At 42.0% G+C, this 1,292-nt stretch overlaps 1 protein-coding gene across 1 annotated transcript in view; it reads left to right on the plus strand.

Moving 5' to 3' along the window:
* Positions 1 to 641: 641 nt before the first annotated feature.
* The window catches only part of LOC104470017 (ankyrin repeat and BTB/POZ domain-containing protein 2-like), a gene marked incomplete at both ends in the record, with an annotated part of 11,121 nt that continues 10,470 nt past the window's right edge, over positions 642 to 1,292 (plus strand). Inside the window, 1 exon segment of the mRNA XM_010084788.1 lies at positions 642 to 807. Within this exon segment, the coding sequence (XP_010083090.1) occupies positions 642 to 807 (166 nt within the window).

Genomic DNA, 1,292 nt, shown 5'->3' on the forward strand with positions numbered 1-1,292 from the left:
AATTTTATTTCAATGTTGTTTTTTTTTTTTAATTTTGATTTTTTTTTTCAGAAAAAAAATAAGGATCATTATCTTATTACAGAAATGCCTTTTATTTCAAAATAATAGCTGGTAGACAGCATAAATCTTTCATCCCAGAACTACACCAATATTTTATTCTATACACTTTTCTCCACCTTCTTTCTCCTCCTTGCAATATGTTTTTGTGTATGTTTGATGGACTAGCCTACAACAAGCAGGAAAATCTGATATCCAGAATAATTATTTAAAGCACCTGGGTCCTGTTGGGGTGGTTTTTTGTTAGAAAAAGCAGAACTAAGGAAAGCTGGTTGCTGCAGGTTGGCAGCCGGTGGCACCGGTCCCACCACCTCGCTGCTGCAGTAACTCCGGCTGCTCTCTGCCCGTTACGGTACCAAGGGACATATTTTAAATTTTATTGTGGTGTTTACATGAACTTACTGTGTTTGTCTAAGAACTAAAACTTCCATCTCCAGTATGAGTGAAGTTAGCCAGATTTTTCAGAAATGGTTACACAGTGGGGAAGGTATACGATGGATAAAAACCTGAAAATTCATCAGCCTGATTTCTTAGGAAACAGGGCTTAAAAAAAAAAAATCCAGAAATTATTTTCTTCTTCGCAGACCTGAATGCTGCTTTAGTTCCTTCCGGAGACTGGACGCTAAGGCTGCTACTGAAAAATTCCAGCAGGATCTGGGTTTCCGGATGCTGAACTGTGGAAGGACGGATCTGATCAACCAAGCGATCGATGCACTGGGACCTGACGGGGTTAACACCATGGATGACCAGGTATGCCATAGAACCACCCACACAAAGTCTTTGCATGAACATATCGCGTGTTCCTTTCTGTGTGGCAAATCAATATGCGAGGTCGTAAGTGTTAGTTGCCTCTCCAAGCCTCTTCTAATTCTAGCTTGTGTTTTAGTTTGAAATGTAGCCTTAAAACAAAACAAAAAACAAAAAAAACCCCAAAAGAACCCAAAACAACCCCCCGAAAAAACCCCAAAAAACCCCCCCAAAAAAGAAAAAACCCAAAAAAACCCCCAACCAAACAAAAAAAAAAACAACCAACCAAAGACAGCGACCTGAAAAGCCGAAGCCTGGAGTGAATTGTTCCTTTATCAGCGGGGATGCGGGTCTGCTCCGTGGCTGCCCCGGCTCCGACGCTGATGGGACACAGGTTAGTGCGCTGGCTGCACATGGAAACTCCGATGTTGTCTCAACGCTAAGACGATGTCAAAACAACGTGGTTTGTGCCAGCGACACTCTCGTGG

Source organism: Pterocles gutturalis, unplaced genomic scaffold (genome assembly GCF_000699245.1).
Source record: "Pterocles gutturalis isolate BGI_N339 unplaced genomic scaffold, ASM69924v1 scaffold13155, whole genome shotgun sequence".
Classification (NCBI taxonomy): domain Eukaryota; kingdom Metazoa; phylum Chordata; class Aves; order Pterocliformes; family Pteroclidae; genus Pterocles; species Pterocles gutturalis.